The sequence below is a fragment of the Pyrus communis genome, chromosome 8, assembly GCF_041283825.1.
Source record: "Pyrus communis isolate YQ-2024b chromosome 8, ASM4128382v1, whole genome shotgun sequence".
Lineage (NCBI taxonomy): Eukaryota > Viridiplantae > Streptophyta > Magnoliopsida > Rosales > Rosaceae > Pyrus > Pyrus communis.
The window spans coordinates 6,764,001-6,781,363 of NC_142572.1; the positions used below are offsets into that span (position 1 = coordinate 6,764,001).

Consider the following 17,363-nt stretch of genomic DNA (forward strand, 5'->3'; position numbering starts at 1 on the left):
GTCATGTAATTTTTTATTTTTGGGTAAATACGAGAGTCATATAGTTGTGGCAGCTAATGAAGTATGAAATACATGCTTTTACAGTTTATAACACCAAGGAGGCCGCGGATTAACTGGTTGATCCCCTTCAGGGTAAACGTGGTTCCACCTAATATGGGGCCAATAAGATGTGCTCGATATTTTTTGCTGCGATTAGTTTGACCTTTGACTGCTTCAATTATGTCCTAATTCAAGGATTTGGATCTTATCGGGGCCTCTTCATGAGAGAATCTCTATCCATTCATATACTGTGCGGTAAAAAATTATTTTAAATTTTTTTATTTAAAATTAAACATAAACAGTACCTATCGAAAACTGACCGCACAAAACTAAAATTAATCTAAATAGAGAAATGCGAACAACCTTCTTATTTCAACTTTCTTACTTCTTTTCATGCTACATGTACTTTACTAACACCCAAAACTAAAATTTGAATTATATTAAAATTCAACTATTTTTCTTCATGTGTTAGCATAATCAAAGTTTTAGTTTGTCAACCAAAAAAGAATTAAATTTTTGGTTTTTCGTACTAGTGAAATACATGTGGCATGAATAGAAGTGAAAAACTTAAAATGAAAAGATAAGTGAGAAGGTTGATAGCATTTTCTATCAAAGTATTCCTCCATCAAATTAAACTTATAACTTATAAGCAAGGAAAAAAAAAAAAAAAAGCATTTTATATGTCTTGGCTATTTTTCATAAATTTTCTTCAATTTTGATATCATTTATTGACATGATTGTTTTTTTTAAATGTGCTTAAATTGAAGGTCTTTAGTTACAGATTGGTTAATCGTTTAGATTTTAAGTTATTGGTCACATAATTAATATTTAAATCTAACTTATTTTTTGATCTAATAATCAACTATGACAAACCATAACAAGTGGTCCAGTTATAAGGATGCGGATTGCAGCTCCGCAATAAACAAAAGAATGTGGGAGGTCATGGGTTTGATTCTTCAAGCTTGTGGGTCTGCTTAACTGTAGCTACATGCAGGATGAAATTCCTCATAGCCTCTTCGGGCCTGAAAAAGATAGATTATTGTGACTTATCATCAATTGTCCCTTTTCAAAAAGAAAAAATCAACGTGAGAAGAGGGAACAAAACTAGGGCTTTTGGTAATAAACCAACCAAAGAGTAAAATAGACTCTGGAGTCTTGAGTAAGTAGGTTATTTGGTTAACTAATTTTGGTGTTTATTTATTATGTTATATGTTGCCCAAGGATTCAACTTTAACCACCAAATCCATGAAAAATTTAAAGGGAGACAAAAAGGAGGTCAGCCTATGATTTACAAACAATACGTGTAGAATTGGCATCGTGAATTGGTTGGGATGGGATGGATGGAAGATGTCCCTAATATTATTTAAAGAAAGAAAAGAAAAAGAGGTTTCGTTTTCACACTTAATTAAGCACGCATACTCTCTTTCTATTCTACTACCACAAATTTTAAAAGACCGGCCCTGACATGACGTGCATACTTATTTCTTGGTCTCTCCTTTCTACTAGTCGTTGCTAATGGAATTGGAATGAGTAAACAACAAATAAATAAACAAGTAAAATAAAATAAAAGGGTTAGTCTTGTTTGTTCATATTTGACAATCTCAACACCCTTTTCTCTCCGGACTCAGAAAATTTTCGAACACCACAAGACCTCCTCAAATCTTATAATATATAACACTGCCTTCCCCTCTCTCTCCCCCTCTTCTCATTCATTATCCTCTCTCCCTCTCTCTCTCTCTCCTCTCTCTCTCTCTCTATACAAAGACCTATCTTCTCAGTTTCAGAAGCTGAATAGTCGAGATATTCAAAGGGTGAGACGAGAGTCAAATGGCAAGCGAATACAGCCGCTTCCATCACCACCACCGCCACAGTCAAAATCTGCATATGCATAATCATCAGAGATGCACATTCTTGCCCATGTTATGTTCGAGACCATCCATCAAAGATGTGAGGCTTCCAAAGTCGGCTTCTGTAAAAGAAGACGCTTTGTCCCCAAGAATCAGTTGCATGGGCCAAGTGAAAAGAAGCAACAAGGTCACTGGCTTTCCAACCCCTCTCGCCACTCATAGACTACTCACCATCTCCTCAAACCCTAATTCCAAGGACAATATCAGCAGCCCCAACAACCACCACCACAACCACCTCAAGTACTCCAAGCTCAAGAAGCGCTTCTCTGGCAAAAACCTCAACAACCCTAATGCCGCAGCCGCCGCCACTACCACAACAACCACTAGAAACACCACCACAAGATGTAGTAGAAGGCAAGTGATTGTGAATAGTAAAAATGGTGGAAGTGGGCCCGGGAGTAGTAACATTGGTGCAAATATTAACCTAGTGGATTTAGATCCTCCTCTGCCTGTGATAAAGAGGGTGCTCAAGGAGCCTGCTGAAGAACAAGAAGAGGAGGTGAAGAGTCTTTGGAAGAGGAGATCTGGTGGGGTTGAATTGAAACGTTTGCAGCTTAAACAGATTCACCATCGTAGGCATCTAAATCAATCCATTACTGTTTGATGGGTAAAAAAGCCAAAAGGGGATTCTGAAAATATATTCTTGTACATTTTTTTTTGTTTTGGATCCCAAATTTGGATATATTTTTTATTGCTTATTCACTGTTCCGATGAGTAGTGACATAATATTAAGATACTTGTGGGGCTAATATTTAGTTATATGAATCATTAGTATTATTGATCTAATCTTTTATTTATTTGAATTAGCGATATACCCCACCATCTGATATTCTTAATATTTTTAGGATGATCTCTCTCCCCTTTCTTTTGTTTTTCTTCTTTTTGTTCAAAGTAGTAAAGCACGAAACTTATACAGAGAAGAATTTTAAGTGGTGGCTAGAAGAACAGAGTCATGTGATGGTGTTACGCTGTTAACTGACGAATTACTCCGAATCGCCGAGGTAAAAAGGAACCGGAGATGAGAAGACCAGATCCACTCATCATCCACACAAGTTGAACGATGTTTCAAGTAACTGTTCCTCGTAAGGTTGTTATGTCGAGAAGTTTGATGGTGAAATCTACTTTTTATTCGTAAGTCATGGCCGGTATTCGGGACTTGGCAGTGCCATTGTGTTAAGGGCGGTCCACATGCGTAGTTTTCATGCGCAACAACAAGAACAAAGCATAGTATTTATCTTCATACCAATAAAATCCTTCCCTAAAACTTATATTATGGGAACGAGTCAACACAATCCCACTCTGCAATCAACGAACGATTGGCCAGTTAAGAGAGATTTTTTAGTGCATTTGGAACATAAAGTCGTATACTCCGTGTCATAATACAAATGGAGAGATACTTAAAAGGGTCATTTTGGTTCCGATCCCTAATCAACCTAATTGTTAGACTGCAACCGTGTTTATTTAAATATTTTGATCGAGGTTCTTAGCCTCATTTAAGTTATTTAATTCATACATTTATGCATTTAATGTCCCACAAATTATGAAAATTCAAACAATATTTTTAAATATAATAAATACTTAAAAATCAAATTTAGAGTAATATTGTTCTTCAGAAAATTATAGCAAAAAAATAATGTACCCGAATAATTATTAACATATTTTAAAAATTAACTATTGATATATTTTAAAAGATAAAATAAATACATATAATTAGCATAGGTACATTTAGCAAAATTAAAAATGGATACAAATAAATTAAAAATATGGATACAAATACAAATAAAAGTTTAAAAAATATGGGCACAAAAATGAATTAATATATGGGTACAAATTAAGACTAAAAAGAAAATTGGTACAAATTAAAAAGGTAGACTTTGGATGCGGTCCCTAGCTATGAAATTTTTTTGACTAAAACCTTGTTGGCTTTCAATTTTTGATCCAAGTCCCTGAAATTAATGTGATAATTTATTTCTATGTACGTTACTATATTTTTTTAAATTAAAAATTGAAATTTATAGTTGTTTATATTAATGAGATTTTAAATAAAAAAACCATAATTTGTGGGATTAAAAATATTAAAATATAAATATACTATTGTGTGTGTGTGTGTGTGTGTATAAACATGGGTACATTCATCAAAATTAACCAAAAAATTATTGTACCAAAACATGGGTACATTCTTCAAAATCACCAAAAAAAAAAAAATAAATTAGGCTTAATAATATTAGTAAATTTCTTCGATTAAATTTAACATGGATACATTCTCAAATCAAAAAAAAAAAAAAAAAGAATGTACCCATATAAGTTTAAAAATGGATTAGAAAAAAAATTGAATAGATTTTATATAAAAAAAAAATGGTTGTGAATATATTTAGAAAATTGGAAAAAATTAAAAAAGGGTTGCAAATTAAAAATGGGTACAAACTAAAAATAAAAATATACGATAAAAAATTTAGCCATAAATATAAAAATACTAATCGTAACATTTTTAACATTAAATGAATATATTTAGAAATAAAAAATATTTTATTATTGAAATAATTAATTATGTTATTAATACCAAGGACCTTGATTAAAAAATGAAAATGAATAAAGTTTTAATCAAATGAGTAGTAAAAGGAAGGATGAGAACCTAATTTCTCCAATTAAAAAAAGGGTTGCAAATTAAAAATGGGTACAAACTAAAAAATAAAAATATATGATAACAAATATAGCCATGAATATAAATATAACAAATGTAACATTTCTAACACTAAATGAATATATATTTAGAAATAAAAAATATTTTATTATTGAAATAATTAATGGCATGTATTAAAATCTAAGGACCTTGATCAAAAATTGAAAATGAATAAGGTTTTAATCAATGGAGTAGGAAAAATAGGGATGGGAACCTAATTAAGAATACTTAAAAATATATCTTCTCACCATTTATATTCTAGATACATTGAAAAATCTCTCATATTAGAGCTTGTTTGAATTTGCTTATGGAATGAGCAAAAACACTTTATGCGAGACAAGAAAAAATGTTTAAAGCGCATATGACTTATAAAAGCATTTCCGAAGGAGATGTCAAAATCTTAAGTGGAATGCATAGTTCCACTATGCATTTTTTACATCAAAAAACTTTATAACTAAAGTGTTATTTACTGATTGGATTTGAAGGTTTTGTGATTATGAGTCAAATTTATTTTTAAATAATTTTAATGGTGGGTCTCTTGTTTCACTAACATTTCAACCAATAAAAATTTTGTTCCATCATTTTTTTGTAATAATTACAACAATTTAAAGCTCTATTTAAATAAGAAAATAAAATTTGACAATTCAGTTGGTAAAGTATAAAATTTGACATAAAACTTCAAATTGTCACATCAACCATCAATTTTAATTTGACATTTCCTTTGAATATAGTCTAAAAGTGGCTTTCTAACCACAATAGAATTTCTAATTTCATCCCATCCCAAAAAATAAATCAAAATGAAGCATTCCTTCAACCCAAGACTACCAAAGTTTACAGTTTATGGACATCTCAAAGAATATCCTCATTCAATGCATTGATTGTGCCACTCAGTACTATGATCTGGTATTATTTATCTTCACTTGGAAGTAAGTAGAAATTTTTCGAATACCACAAGACCTCCTCAAATCTTATAATATATAACACTGCCTTCCCCTCTCTCTCCCCCACTTCTTATTCATTATCCTCTCTCTCTCTCTCTCTCTCTCTCTCTCTCTCTCTCTATATATATATATATATATATACGAAGATCTCTCTTCTCAGTTTCAGAAGCTGAATAGTCGAGATATTCTAAGGGTGGGACGAGATTCAAATGGCAAGCGAATACAACCGCTTCCGTCACCACCGCCACAATCAAAACCTGCATATGCATAATCATCAGAGAAGCATATTCTTGCCCATGTTATGTTCGAGACCATCCATCAAAGATGTGAGGCTTCCAAAGTCGGCTTCTGTAAAAGAAGACGCTTTGTCCCCAAGAATCAGTTGCATGGACCAAGTGAAAAGAAGCAACAAGGTCACTGGCTTTCCAACCCCTCTCGCCACTCATAGACTACTCACCATCTCCTCAAACCCTATTTCCAAGGACAATATCAGCAGCCCCAACAACCACCACCACAACCACCTCAAGTACTCCAAGCTCAACAAACGCTTCTCTGGCAAAAACCTCAACAACCCTAATGCCGCAGCCGGCGCCACCACCACAACAAGTACTACAAACACGACCACAAGATGTAGTAGAAGGCAAGTGATTGTGAATAGTAAATATGGTGGAAGTGGGCCCAGGATTAATAACAATGGTGCAAATATTAACCTAGTGGATTTAGATCCTCCTCTGCCTGTGATCAAGAGGGTGCCCAAGAAGCCTGCTGAAGAACAAGAAGAGGAGGTGAAGAGTCTTTGGAAGAGGAGATCTGGTGGGGTTGAATTGAAACGTTTGCAGCTTAAAAAGATTCACCATCGTAGGCATCTAAACCAATCCATTACTGTTTGATGGGTTAAAAAAAAAAAAAAACCAAAAGGGGATGGCAAAAAAATATTCTTGTACATTTTTTTTTTTTTTTTTTTTTTGTTTTGGATCCCAGTTTCGGATATATTGTTTGATTGATTATTCAGTGTTCCGATGAGTATTGACATAATATTATGATACTATTATGATACTTGTAGAGCTAATATTTGGTTATATGAATCATTAATATTCATTGATCTAATGTTTTATTTATTTGAATTAGCGACAAACCCCAACATCTGATATTCTTAATATTTTTTTAGGAAGATCTCTCTCCCTTCTCTTTTGTTTTCTTCTTTCTGTTCGAAGTAGTAAAGCAGGAAACTTATATAGAAAAGAATTTTAAGTGGTGGCTAGAAGAACAGAGTCATGTGATGGTGTTACGCTGTTAACTGAGGAATTACTCCCGAATCGCCGGGGTAAAAAAGAATTGGAGATGAGAAGAGCCAGAGCCACTCATCCACACAGGTTGAACGATGTTTCAAGTAACTGTTCCTCGTAAGGTTGTTGTGTCGAGAAGTTTCAGGGTGAAATTTATTTTTCATTCGTAAGTAATGGTCGGGACTCGGGACTTGGCAGTGCCGTTATGTTAAGGGCGGTCCACATGCGTAGTTTTCATGCGCAACAACAAGAACAAAGCGTAGTATTTATCTTCATCCCAATAAAATCCCTCCCTAAAACTAATGTTATAGAAACGAGTCAACACAATCCCACTCTGCAATCAACGAACGATTGCTCAGTTAAGAGAGATTTTTTAGTGCATTTGGAACATAAAGCGGTGCACTTCGTGTCATAATAGAGAGATACTGAAAATACATATTCTCACCACATATATTATGATGACATGTGGTGTTACCGACTTGTGTTCCGAATACATGAAAAATCTCTCCTTTTAGAGCTTGTTTGAGATTGTTTATGAAATAAGCAAAAGCACTTGATGCGAGACAAAAAGAAATATAAAGCGCATATGACCCATAAAAGTAGCTTTCTAACCGGAAAGGGATCCTCTCCGGATTCCTTCCACCAAATCCACCTAATCAATCAATCCGGACCTTTGAAATTTGATTCAACGGCTACAAACAGGGGGCTCTTTAAAAGTTATAATAACTTTAGCCGTTGAATCAAATTTCAAGGACCCGAATTAGGTGATTGAGTGGATTTGATAGAAAGGATCCAGAGAGGATCCCTTTCCTTTCTAACCATACCAGAATTTCTAATTTCATCCCATCTTCCACAGGAAAGCTCACTCAATTGTTTCAACTCTGTTTCATCAAAAAATAAATCAGTATGAAACATTCCCCCAAGTGCCCGAGACTGCCAAAGTTTGCAGGTTATGGACATCTCACAGAATGTCCACACAATGCACTGATTGTTGCCATGAGTTCATTAATTAATGTTTTTTTTGTAGAAAATGAGATTGTCTTATGCGTATATAGGTGTAAATGTTGAAGGCTGGCTGGAGGTTCAAAGTCCCTTGAAGGTTTGAATATGCAAAATGGTTTGAAATAAGGTTTTAAACTGTATATTTTTTTTCTTGAAAAATACTAACGTTGTTAAGAGGGTGGGGCAGAGAGAGAGGAAGATAGAATTTTTTTTTCATTTTGTTAGTAAATGGTTTGAAACTGAACTAAAACCGCACTGAACTGAACCAAACAGTTTACTTGTATTTTGATTTTGGCTTCAAAAGTACACCTAACCAAACCGCAAAAAGTTCCTGTTTCAATTTCACTTTCACTCAAAATTGTACCAAATCGAACAGTAATCACCCTTGCTTAAAATTTATGAACTACTAGTGAATTCATTCTCTTACGAAGTTGTCAAATATTTTAGCCTTTAAATCTAATGTAATTTTGTAGCTAGCATGCATCTGATCTTCATCTGTCCCTCAAAATGAAGACCTGATTAGAGCATAACTCACATTACTGTACCATTGAATGTTGTTACTGTTTCAAGCGACAATAGCAAATGATAATATTGCCCTAACCAAGTCATTCACGTCAACAACACAAGCCTGGTATTCAAGTTCAAATTTTTTTTTTGATGCCTAGGTCTATATTTATACAAGCAGCAGCAAGTTTACAGGTATTGAATGAAGCGGACGACTTATGATCACCCTTGCTCTTTATACGGCGTCCAAATCAGTTTGCTAACATCGACCTCGAGACCCCCACGTCCAGCGGCTTTTAGATGACGATCCAGGACCTTCGGGTCTGCGCAAATGACATGCTGCCCTTTCCTGTACTGAATTAATTCTAGACTCTGAAGGGTGTTCAATATATCCTCTGCCTTGATGGCTGTCATGTCACTAAGCTCCTGCGTGGCGAAACATCATCATATATGAGTACATATCACCTGTATGTTCTACGAAACTCAGCAAAAACCATATGGCATTCAGATATCTATACGATAACCCTAGGCTTTATAAGGAGAGAGAGGAATACAGGAAAATACAAACCCATTTTAAACGGTGTTTAAACCGTCCCAAGACAAATCCAGTATACAATTCTTAAGTATTTGGGTTTACTTCATGTCGTCTAAAATCCCATTTGGAGAATGGATAATTGGTTGGTCTCATTAGTAACAACTTCCATGCAATGTGCAAAACACTTCAAACATTCTCAGCATAGAGTTAAGCCACAACTATACGATGGTGGAGTCTTTGGTTTAACTATAAACTTTGAGACACTCACCTTGATCGAAATATTTCCCTTGTGCTTTTTCAAGATATCTAGAAGCACCCGGGTCCAGTACCCTCTGTAACTCAGCAATCCTAGGTCAGAGAGGGGTCTTTCAGGCGTGCCAACTTTACCTTCTTTCTTTGATAGTTCATATGCTGCATCATATTTAATAAAACATTAGTATTCATTACTCGCAAAAATTATACAAATACAGACAAATGAGACAATCAAATAGCAAAATTTGACAACAGTCCAGAAATTGGTTTTGATGATTGACAGAAGGCAAAACTGTCTTCTGAGGCCTATTACAAACCAGAGTCAGCAACAGGTCCATTCATCAGATTATTCCATCATACAAGCATGTGTCACCCTCTTGGCTCAGTTCTATGACTAAAAAATTCTTAGAGGCATGAAGTGACGGAGTCGATCACATCATGTGGTAATAAACCCATGTTTATGCCTAGAAAATGACCAAAGTGATCCTTGTCATATAGATGAAAGGCTTGAAGATTGAAAATAGGGGACAACTGGATAGCAGGGTATAGAGTCCACCAATACAATTAGAGCCCTTTGAATTTCTTTGCAAGAGAAGATTTATATGTAAAAGCAACCTGCAAATATACAGATATGAAGGAAATTCTAGAATTTCAGTTCTTCTAATAGTATTCCTTGCTACAGAAAAATTTTAGTTAGAGAGCTTTACTTTATATTATACTATATTGTAATGAGTTTTGGCTTTAAATGGTCTTCCACAATCTGCAACTGCAACTCATTGCAGGAATATAGAAGAATATTTCAAAAAACTTGTTGGCGCAAACCCATTAATAGATGTCTGTTTACAATGGTCCTACACAATTCAAAGATATTCCAAGGGCTACCAATACTAAAGTCAGAACTCAATCATTGGGACAGAACAGAGACAAGAGATTCAAAATAAGCCGAAACAAAATAAGAAAGTAGGTCCCAGAGCTTACAGAAGGCAATCAAAAATTTTCCATAGCCTTTTCTTTGATACGGAGGGAGGGTGAGGATACATGCCAAGTTATAGGATTCCTCCGAATGCTTTTCCTGCATCACAAGAAATTACTAACTAAAAACAGGAAAGTGCAGAAAATTCTTCAGTGACTTCAGAATCATTTCTACCCTTTCACGTGTCTAAATTTGCAACAAGAGAGAACGGACAAAATTCCAAATTCCAAGATACAAACAAACAAAATTCTAATTTCTACCAAGTAGAACTTGTATCCAAATGCTATTTTAGCACCCTCAGAATCAAAGTTCATTACTAATAAAATAATACTTGGTTTGCACAGTTAAATCCATGAGCTGCATACACCAAGCCACATATACACACAATAACAGATACGGAGAAATTTCTTACTGTTATAGATGAAACTCAGAAGGAGTAAATGCGTAGCTTAAACTTTGGAGAGAAGTGTTGGAATCTAAAGGTCTTCGCCTAAGTCAGTCTAAGACAAAGTATATGGAGTGCAAGTTCAATGCAAACGGAGGCTCAAATGAGTTAGGGGTGAGGATTGGAGATCAGGAAGTACCAAAGAGCGACATCTTTCACTACCTAGGATCTATCTTGCAAAAGAACGGAGAGTTGGATGGAGACCTAAACCATAGAATACAATCTAGATGGATGAAGTGGAAGACTACATCTGGCATGTTGTGTGACCATCGTATGTCATTGAAGCTCAAGGGAAAATTTTATAGGACAATAATAAGGCTAGCAATGCTTTATAGCACGGAATGTTGGGCGGTGAAGCATCAACACGTACATAAAATAGGTGTAGCGGAGATGATAATGCTTTGTTGGAAGTGTGGGCACACGAGAAAGGATAAGATTAGGAATGAAGATATCCGAGGTAAAGTAGGAGTAGCCGAAATTGTAGGAAAGATGAGAGAAAATCGGTTACGGTGGTTTGAACATATGAAACGAAGGCCTATTGACGCTCCGATTAGAAGATGCAATTACGGGACAGAGGTTCCAGGCCAAAGGGGTAGAGGAAGACCTAGGAAGACTTTGGAAGAGACTAAAAGAAAAGACTTAAGAGTACTTGGATCTAACAGAAGACATGAACAGAACTGAGCGCAATGGCATTCTAAGATTCATATAGCCGACCCCACTTAGTGGGAAGAGGCTTTGTTGTTGTTGTTGTTGTATAGAAAAGATGTATACAACTCGAGGTGGTTCAGAAAAGATATATAACTTCCAGATAATGCAGGAAGAAATCATAAAAATGATGTTACAATATTAGGACAAAGTTGCAAAAGGGAAGCAAGCAGGCTACAAATATACCCACACAGAAAGATGATATAATTCATGAATTCTAATACAATTTTCTCTTGCTTCTTCAATGGTAAAAGATAATGACAGCAAAAATATTACCTTGGAAAAATATCCAACCATATGGCAGCCCCGATCATCACATTCACATAAAATGTAAAACAGAAAGAGGTCAACATCATAATACAGGGTCTTGTGATCAAGAAACAATTTTGCCAAATAACAAAGATTCTGCCCATAAACCTTGTTCTTTTTGCCATCAACCTGATTCAATACATTTAATAAATAAAAAAAGACATATCAGCCACAAACAAAATATCTGAACATGACAAAACGATCCGAAAACTTGCATAAACAAAAAAAAAAATTGCAGAAAAACAAGATGGGTGGTAATTTTCACACACCCCATTTTACTTCTCACACACCCAAATCAATTGTTTAAATATATAGAATGGTGATGGATGAGTTAAAGGGACATATTCAAAATGATATTTCTTGGTGTATGCTTTTCACAGGTGATATAGTGTTGATAGATAAACGCAGGAGGGTGTAAATGTGAAGCTTAACCTTTGGCAGGAAGTGTGGAATCTAAAGATCCTTGCCTCAATAGGTCAAACACAGAGTATATGGAATGCAAGTTCAATGGCAATTGGGGTCCAATGAGATTTGGGTGAGGATTGGAGATTAGGAGGTGCCAAAGAGTGAATGATTTTGCTATCTTGGATCTATCTTGCAAAAGGGTGTGTGAGAGACAAAATGGGGGGCGTGAAACTCACCACCCAAACAGGATATACTATGAGACAGCTTTTTATTTTCAGAGCAAAGTCAATTACAGATTGCAACTTTTGAAACCACTTCAAACCTTCCCACATTAACTTATGACAATTAACACAAGGTTTTCCTTTGACCATCGCGGGGATATTGTGCAGAAACTATGCAACTAACCTCAAACATAGAAAGTGTACCACTTCGGTATATCTCATCACCAGGGGGATGCTTGAGATCACATTTTCTCTACACAGGAAAATATATAACTTATTATGTTAATAACAGAAACAGTCGACTACAGTATGTGAACTTAACCATGAATGAAAGATACTGTAAGAAAGGGAAAAATATTGAGATACAGCTCACCATATGCCTTTGAAGCTGTTCTTTGCGCTTCATGAAATTGAGACAAAACTCACAAAAGTACAGCTTCAAAGAGTCATTATATTCGGGTGGGAAGGGGGAGAAGTACCATGTCTCAATTTCATATCTTCCAAGTTCTATAGTCGCTATATTTTTCACTTTCGTAAACTCTTCATGTTCACGCAAGCTGGCAGCATCAAGTTCCTCATGGCCCTATAAAATTGCAAGAGCACCTTCAGACCATATGTATACAAAATCTGAAACATATTCAATAAAGGCACAAGCTTTTGGAGAACCTCGTCAATTCCCTTCCTCATATATAATACCATTGTCACCGCAATGTAATGTCAAACCTTTACACAAAAGAACTTAGCTAGGTTGTCATAGAATATGTTGTGCACGTGTACCTAAATTTGTGTGTGTGTGAGAGCAAGAGAGAGAGAGGCATAAGAATTGATCCAATTGAGAAACATTAATGATCTAGATTATTAAATTCAGTTGTTAGCCAAAAGTGATGTCTATAAGTGCATAATGTTTTCATCCAAAAAATAGGATAAACAGCAAGAAAAACAAGAAGAAATAACGATTCTAATCAGTGGATACCTCTACATGTGTCTCATCAATCTTCCGCTTCTGATGACGAGTCATTTTCAAGCTTGTAACCTAATAAACCCGCATAGTGAAATATTAGCATAGGATATCTTGAAAAAAAAAAGTACAGTACAAGCAACTGAAGGGGGAAATAAGGGCCATAATCATAAATAGCAGGATTTTCTTAACACAACCCTAAACATTATCACAAGGAGAACGCTTGGGATTTCAAGTGGGGTTGACAATGAGGAAGGATGCATCACCTTGTCCTCCACTTTCTCATCAACTACGGCCTCTACTGAATCAAGATCAAGTTGGTCAAGTTTCACCCACTCGTCAAGCCTCCTATTGACTGGCATAAGGAACAAACATAAAAACAACATCATAAGAAGTATTTCATTGAGATCATAACAGAATAATTTAATTAAATCACCCCCAGTATAAGATGTTGAAAACTAAGTAAATAATCACCTGATGGAGCTTATCCAAAAGTAAATTTTATAACAGTTCTGCAATCAGTAAGCTAATTACACTGTTCTATTATGATGGTATAAAAGATAGAATTTCCACAATATCGAACACTGAGACTTTTTACGAGAATCAAACAACAAATCCACATATAGGAATGACATTAATAAAACAAGTTTTGTGTTGTGTATTATGGCATGTAAGGTTTGATTCATGAAATCCCTCCCCACCAATTTTTGTTTCTATATATTTTTATTTCTAAAAAAGGCCTCACAATCCTCCATCATCATTAATCACAAAACTATCCCTCAACAGGATGAACATACGTCTAGCCACCGCCTTTTCATCATCATAGAAAATGTACATTCGTATTACTCCTCAATTTTTTTAGCAAACTTATTATGCTCATCATCTTATATGTCACTCTACATTGTAACGTATCACTTTGTCAAATTCTCTACTACCAGCAACTTTTAAGAGATCTATCCCAAATTTGAGTAATGTCCCAGCTGAAAACTCAGCAAGTTCCCAAATTTAAGGTATCTATCAATTTAACCAGCTAAATAAGACCCCATAACAGCAAACAATACACTCTACCAAAAGGAAAAGAATTTAAAGTACAGATCAATTAAACCGAAAACCCTAACCCTAATTCGCAAAATTGGGCAGGCAACGAGGAAATTGAACTTACACTCAGTGTAGTGGACGTAATACTCGTAGTCGTTGGGCCCACCGCAATGGACTCTCCGTCGTTCAATGACCTTGACCGGGTGGTACTTGTTATCCCTCCACCGGCACATGACGCGCGTGCCGACCTCCAAAGGAAGAATCGACGACTTTCGCTTCTTCAAAAATTCCGACTCCGGGGTTATTTCGTTGGCCGAAGGATGGTATCCATCGCCTGCCTGAAGCATTCTCTCAGCGTCGCATTCGGCGGTGGCCGGATTAGGGGTGGCAGAGCCGTTCTCTGCACTCCCCGGTGTTCCTATCGAAACCATTAATTTAAGTCGGTTGGCCGAAAGGGGCTCTGGAACTGTTGGTAACTTGGTATTATTAGAAGCGGGATTAACTCTGGAAGGCTGTGGGCCGGGTCCGTGAGAGGACCGTAGGTTTCTGGGCCGCATGACATAGAATATGGAGAACATTCACATACGAGATTAAACAGAAATTTATTTGCAGTTGTGGATTAAGTTAATTTGTCATGATAATTGTTGAGCAAAATTTGTACACAATATGTAAACAAATAATTCACTCGACACAATTTCATCCTTGTTCATTTTTTCGAAGAGGGTTTTGTTAATTTGAGTTCGACCCATTCTAGGCTACATTCTTATTAATTACAACCCTTCTTTTGGGAAAGGAATACCCTTTGATTATAATATGAATAAATCGTAATTTGGGAATTTGGGTGTTTATTTGATTTTGTGACTGCATCTAGGTAGAGCCCTAGATTGCCTACGTACCCTCGTTGAGGGATTAAGTCACTCATAGTTCCTTGCATATTTGTTGGGGTTTGATGTCTTGTGCAGTTTCAGCTTGTGCAGGCAAGGAGCATTTAATGCCATGTACAATTTTAGCTCATGCGGACGAGGACTTTAAGCCATTGGAGCGATTGATGCCTTATGCAGTTTTAGCTTGTGCGGGCGAGGACTTTGAGCTATTGGAGCATTTGATGCGGGCGAGGACTTTAAGTCATTGGAGCATTAAATGCCTTGTGCAGTTTTAGCTCATGCAGCGCAAGGACTTTAAGCCATTGGAGCAAAATGTGGCTTCGTGCCATTCGAGTCTTGATGCGGCTTCGTGCCGTTTGATATTTGATACGACTTCATGCCATTTGAGATTTTTCTTCGGCTTCGTGCCATTTGAGATTTTTCTTCGGCTTCGTGCCATTTGACATTTGATATAGCTTCATTCCATTGGAAACTTGACATGACTTTGTGTTGTCTGACCTTATTTTTATTCACGGAGTCCAAAAATATAAAGATCATGTGAATACAAAATTGTTGTTTTACTTCAATCTCACCGCAATATTCCCTATAAAACTAGGAACTTTGTTGCATGAGCAGCATCCATTAATTGGAAGTCTAGGAACTTGTGCTTGAAGACTTCTCTTTTACTCTTTGTAGAATTATTTATTTGATCAAAGTAGCAGGAGTGAATTTAGTTTATATAAACCAGGGATTCGTTTCAATTTCACGGTTGCGTCTAAAATTTGATATCAGACTCTACGTATCCTTAACGAAATCAAATCAGCGTAGTTCGTAAATTTGGAATGAGTTTGTGCTATTTGAAGTGGCTTTGTGCCATTTTGATTTGGATTTGGCTTTGTAGAAATTTTGTATCAATTATATGCCAACTGATACAATGGACGAATTTACTTTGGAGATCATGTCCATTGACTTCACTTGGAAAATTATACCAATTAATTGTTAATCAGTATAAACCCCCTTTGAGTGGCAACTTTGTTTTATGAGTTCAACTTGCTTCGTATTTGAAAGCTTTGCTTCAGATTTTTATTCCGCAACAACACCAGTTTAGAGTGCTCTACCAATTTCATTGGTAGCTCCTTGGTGGTCTTGTATTTGTTGCGTGGGAGTACTGATAAGCCTTTGTAGAATTAGCTTTGTCTTTTTGGTTTTTTGAACAGATTCACCTTTTTAATTGTTGGGTCTTTCATCCTTTGAACCATCATGCGATTGCCTCATACCCTTCATTGTGCAGAGGCTTTATTTGTACGACCAGGCTGAGGTAATGCCGTAATTTGAAATCCCCACCCAGGATATTATCATTCTTTTATCCTGTACCCACTTCAAGTCTTTCATAATAGTTTGCTCGTTTAACCACGTAAAAGGATCGGGGGGCTTTGACTTCCCTACAGCACACTTGCCCATTTTTTTGTCTTTTACTGCAATCCTCCACTACTTTGGAATCAACTCGCTTTTTCTTAATAGCAAGGCTTTCGGTGGAAAAAGAAGGGAGAACGACCATTAAAGCTGCGAAGCCAGAACATCAAAGCTGCTACAGTATCGTCGTCTCAATTACTGTACAAAGCTTTCCTTGACGAAAACTTATTTATTTCCTTTACTTTTGACTTGTAGCTTCTATCATGTTATCTCCATTTCATCTTTTCTTTGTGCTTGCGTCAAATCTTCTAGCAACTTAGAAGACAACTTCCTTCATTTTTTATTCCCTGCTGTGGCTTTCTTCTGCAGACTTTACAATCTCCATTTTTTCTTATCTTTGGAATTCCTGACACAAAAGACGTTCTCTTCTTTTCCCCTTTGTCTTGTAGCATCTGTCACTTTTACTTTAATGCTTTTGGTTAATACTTTTGACCCAATACTTGATCAAAAATGATAACCACATTTAAGTCCTTTGAAAGACATCTTTTTCCTCCTTTCTAGTCAATTCTTTGAAGAACGGAGCAGCAACAACACGCCAAAATTCTCGAGTCGTATTCCTCTCTTTTTGATTTCAAGTTTCTCAATGGAGCAGCAACCATTTCAACTCCACATGTAGCACTGCGGACTTCTGTCGCATTTGAGCAGCTCGGACATGTTGTAGCGGTTCAGAGTAGTTGGTGCACAACTTCCGTTGGGCATTGCAGAGTGTTGATGCGGCGAAGACGCAGCGACGGTAGTGCTTTTCTTTGCCGATGCCGCTGCTGGTAATAGGATCTTGGCGAAGGACTGCAGAGAAGTCGAAGGTGTTTGGCGACTGCGGGCTGCTG

The 17,363-nt window shown here is 36.1% G+C and overlaps 3 protein-coding genes across 3 annotated transcripts; 2 read left to right on the plus strand and 1 right to left on the minus strand.

Moving 5' to 3' along the window:
- The first annotated feature begins 1,685 nt into the window (after positions 1-1,685).
- Positions 1,686-2,765, plus strand: LOC148694675 (uncharacterized). Its single transcript, XM_088699182.1, has one exon. It carries the CDS (start codon positions 1,867-1,869, stop codon positions 2,548-2,550), a length of 684 nt encoding a protein of 227 aa, XP_088555308.1. The 5' UTR covers positions 1,686-1,866; the 3' UTR covers positions 2,551-2,765.
- A 2,885-nt stretch (positions 2,766-5,650) lies between these two features.
- On the plus strand, positions 5,651-6,586 carry LOC148694676 (uncharacterized). The gene has a single exon (XM_088699271.1). It carries the CDS (start codon positions 5,777-5,779, stop codon positions 6,455-6,457), a length of 681 nt encoding a protein of 226 aa, XP_088555397.1. The 5' UTR covers positions 5,651-5,776; the 3' UTR covers positions 6,458-6,586.
- A 1,788-nt stretch (positions 6,587-8,374) lies between these two features.
- On the minus strand, positions 8,375-14,771 carry LOC137718387 (histone acetyltransferase of the MYST family 1). Its single transcript, XM_068457926.2, has 9 exons — positions 14,325-14,771; positions 13,429-13,517; positions 13,178-13,237; positions 12,578-12,787; positions 12,389-12,457; positions 11,546-11,707; positions 10,125-10,218; positions 9,163-9,305; positions 8,375-8,785 (listed from the first exon to the last, which is right to left on the minus strand). The coding sequence occupies exons 1-9, from the start codon at positions 14,755-14,757 to the stop codon at positions 8,582-8,584; spliced, it is 1,464 nt and encodes a 487-aa protein (XP_068314027.2). The 5' UTR covers positions 14,758-14,771; the 3' UTR covers positions 8,375-8,581.
- Positions 14,772-17,363: the final 2,592 nt, after the last annotated feature.